Source organism: Lithobates pipiens, unplaced genomic scaffold (assembly GCF_037356315.1).
Source record: "Lithobates pipiens isolate NorthernLeopardFrog02 unplaced genomic scaffold, aLitPip1_a1.2 Scaffold_1, whole genome shotgun sequence".
NCBI lineage: Eukaryota > Metazoa > Chordata > Amphibia > Anura > Ranidae > Lithobates > Lithobates pipiens.
Window position 1 is genome coordinate 136,483,667 of NW_027507685.1, and position 2,197 is coordinate 136,485,863.

The 2,197-nt window shown below is 41.7% G+C and overlaps 1 protein-coding gene across 1 annotated transcript; it reads left to right on the plus strand.

Moving 5' to 3' along the window:
* Window positions 1-337: 337 nt before the first annotated feature.
* Window positions 338-1,793, plus strand: LOC143988419 (histo-blood group ABO system transferase 1-like). The gene has a single exon (XM_077487998.1). The coding sequence runs from the start codon at window positions 1,029-1,031 to the stop codon at window positions 1,776-1,778; it is 750 nt and encodes a 249-aa protein (XP_077344124.1). The 5' UTR covers window positions 338-1,028; the 3' UTR covers window positions 1,779-1,793.
* The last annotated feature ends 404 nt before the right edge of the window (window positions 1,794-2,197 follow it).

Below are 2,197 nucleotides of genomic sequence, written 5' to 3' on the forward strand. Positions count from 1 at the left end.
CTCCACACAGGATCCTTTCCCTACAGTGACAGAAGAAAGAATGTAAAATGGCCACCGGATCGGGTGTATTTATAGGTTAGGGGGAATGTCCAAGTGTCCATGAGCTGTCATGTCTCAATTGGTTGTCCTGTAACACATGATAAACGTGTCACGAAAGGTTAAAGTTCTTGTATACATTAAACACGTAAGTCCGCCGGGGCGAACGACGGAAAAAGGCGTTCGAACCCGCGGACGGCGAAAGTCGGAAATTCGCCGCGAAACGACCGCCGGGCGAAACGTTCGTCCATCACTACCCCCAAACACTTTTTAGGACAATAACTTGCATATTAGCCTTTAAAATTCGCACTGTTGATTTTTCATGTTCCGGTCCCGTAGATTTTAACGGTGTTCGAATGCTCGCTCAAACTTTTGGTCCGTTTGCATATTCTGCCGTGAACCGAACCGGCGGATGTTCAGCTCATCCCTATATGGCTAAATGGTATTGACGCTACAGGAAATGGTGTAAGATGCACCACACCTACAATACGCCATACCTGCAATGCACCAAAACAAATATGTGTGAATAGAGCCTTAAAGCCTAATTCTGGGCTTATTTTCTTAAAAAATCCCCTGACAGAAGGCAGAATAAAAAGAAAAAAAACTAGCTCTAGCTGCAATTTTTACGTCTTGTGCTGTACCTGCAGTATTTCCTATCTGGTTTTAGAGGGATGGCCCCTAAGGGATGTAACCTCAGTGCCTTGCACTCACAGTGTAATGATACAGAGAGTGTTGCTGACAACATCATGTCAGAGATCCTCTCCATTTAAGAAGAGGAAGAGGACCCCTTATTTCACATGACCTACAAAAAGACATCTACAAAAGTATAACACAAATAAATAGCAAAAAACAGATAAGGACCATCAAAGTGGGTGAGTGGGGATATCAGTCCAGAATAAGGGCTAATAACATTCATCAATTTGTTATCAATCAGGTAATTGAAATATCTGTTATAAAGTGCAACCTGTTAAATGTATTTTATAAATGTCTGAATGTTAAGATGCGTTGACCTGTTTTTCAGGTACACAGTCTTCATCAAAACCTTCATTGAAACTGCTGAACAGTTCTTCATGGTGGGGTTTAAAGTCAACTACTATGTGTTTACAGACCGTGCTAATGACATTTCCAACTTCACTCTCCCTGAGGGGAGGCAGCTGGTCATCTTAAAAGTTCCCAGTTATAAACGATGGCAGGAAGTGTCCATGAGGCGCATGGAGATGATCCGTGATCATGCATATCAACGTTTCTACAAAGAAGTTGATTATTTGGTTTGTGTGGATGTAGACATGAGGTTCAGTGACTCAGTTGGGGTGGAAATATTAAGTGATGTGTTTGGCACATTGCATCCTGGTTTTTACAATTCACAACGTGACCGTTTCACTTATGAGCGAAGACAGCAATCAACAGCTTACATTCCTACAGATGAGGGGGATTTCTATTATGCAGGAGGGTATTTTGGCGGTACGGTAGAAGAAGTCTACAAATTAACCAATTTCTGCCATAACGCCATGATGACTGATAAGAACAACAACCTTGAAGCCGTCTGGCATGATGAAAGCTATCTGAATAAGTATTTTCTTTACCACAAGCCAACCAAGATCCTGTCCCCAGAATATCTGTGGGACAATGGCTTTGGTGTTCCACAATTCCTCCAGAGAAGACGGTTTGTTGCTGTTCCCAAAAATCACAATGCAATTAGGAACAAAAGGGCATTGCAAGAGAATCATGGATACCAAAAATAAAAAAAACTAAAATTTCATTTGGGAAGTCCATATATTTTCCAACAGTTGGGACTTTAAAAAGATTTTAAAATGTCTGCAATCAAATAACTTTGAAAGTATTTAAAGTTGTTAGGGTAAGATGTTTGTGATTACAGCAGGTTCATGTGTATGCACCTTGGCCTTGTGGAAGCAGGATACTGTAAAACTTTAAAGCAAAATTGCAGCTTACACCTAACTAGACCTAAAATCAACCCCTCCCCCCCTTTAACACCTATGTATACTAATATGTGTAAGAAAGATGTATACTCTATACCTACCTATTGTCAGGCCAGACCGGTCCAGTCACATGAGATGGCTCCCCTGTGTCAGGGGAGAGATGGGAGTGTCCGCAACAGATGGGCCATTGAAGTCTATGGGGGATGTCACCACACCAGGCTTTA

Coding starts and splice junctions, on each gene's coding strand:
- LOC143988419 (XM_077487998.1), top strand. CDS start 1,029: ATGTTAAGATGCGTTGACCTGTTTTTCAGGTACACAGTCTTCATCAAA.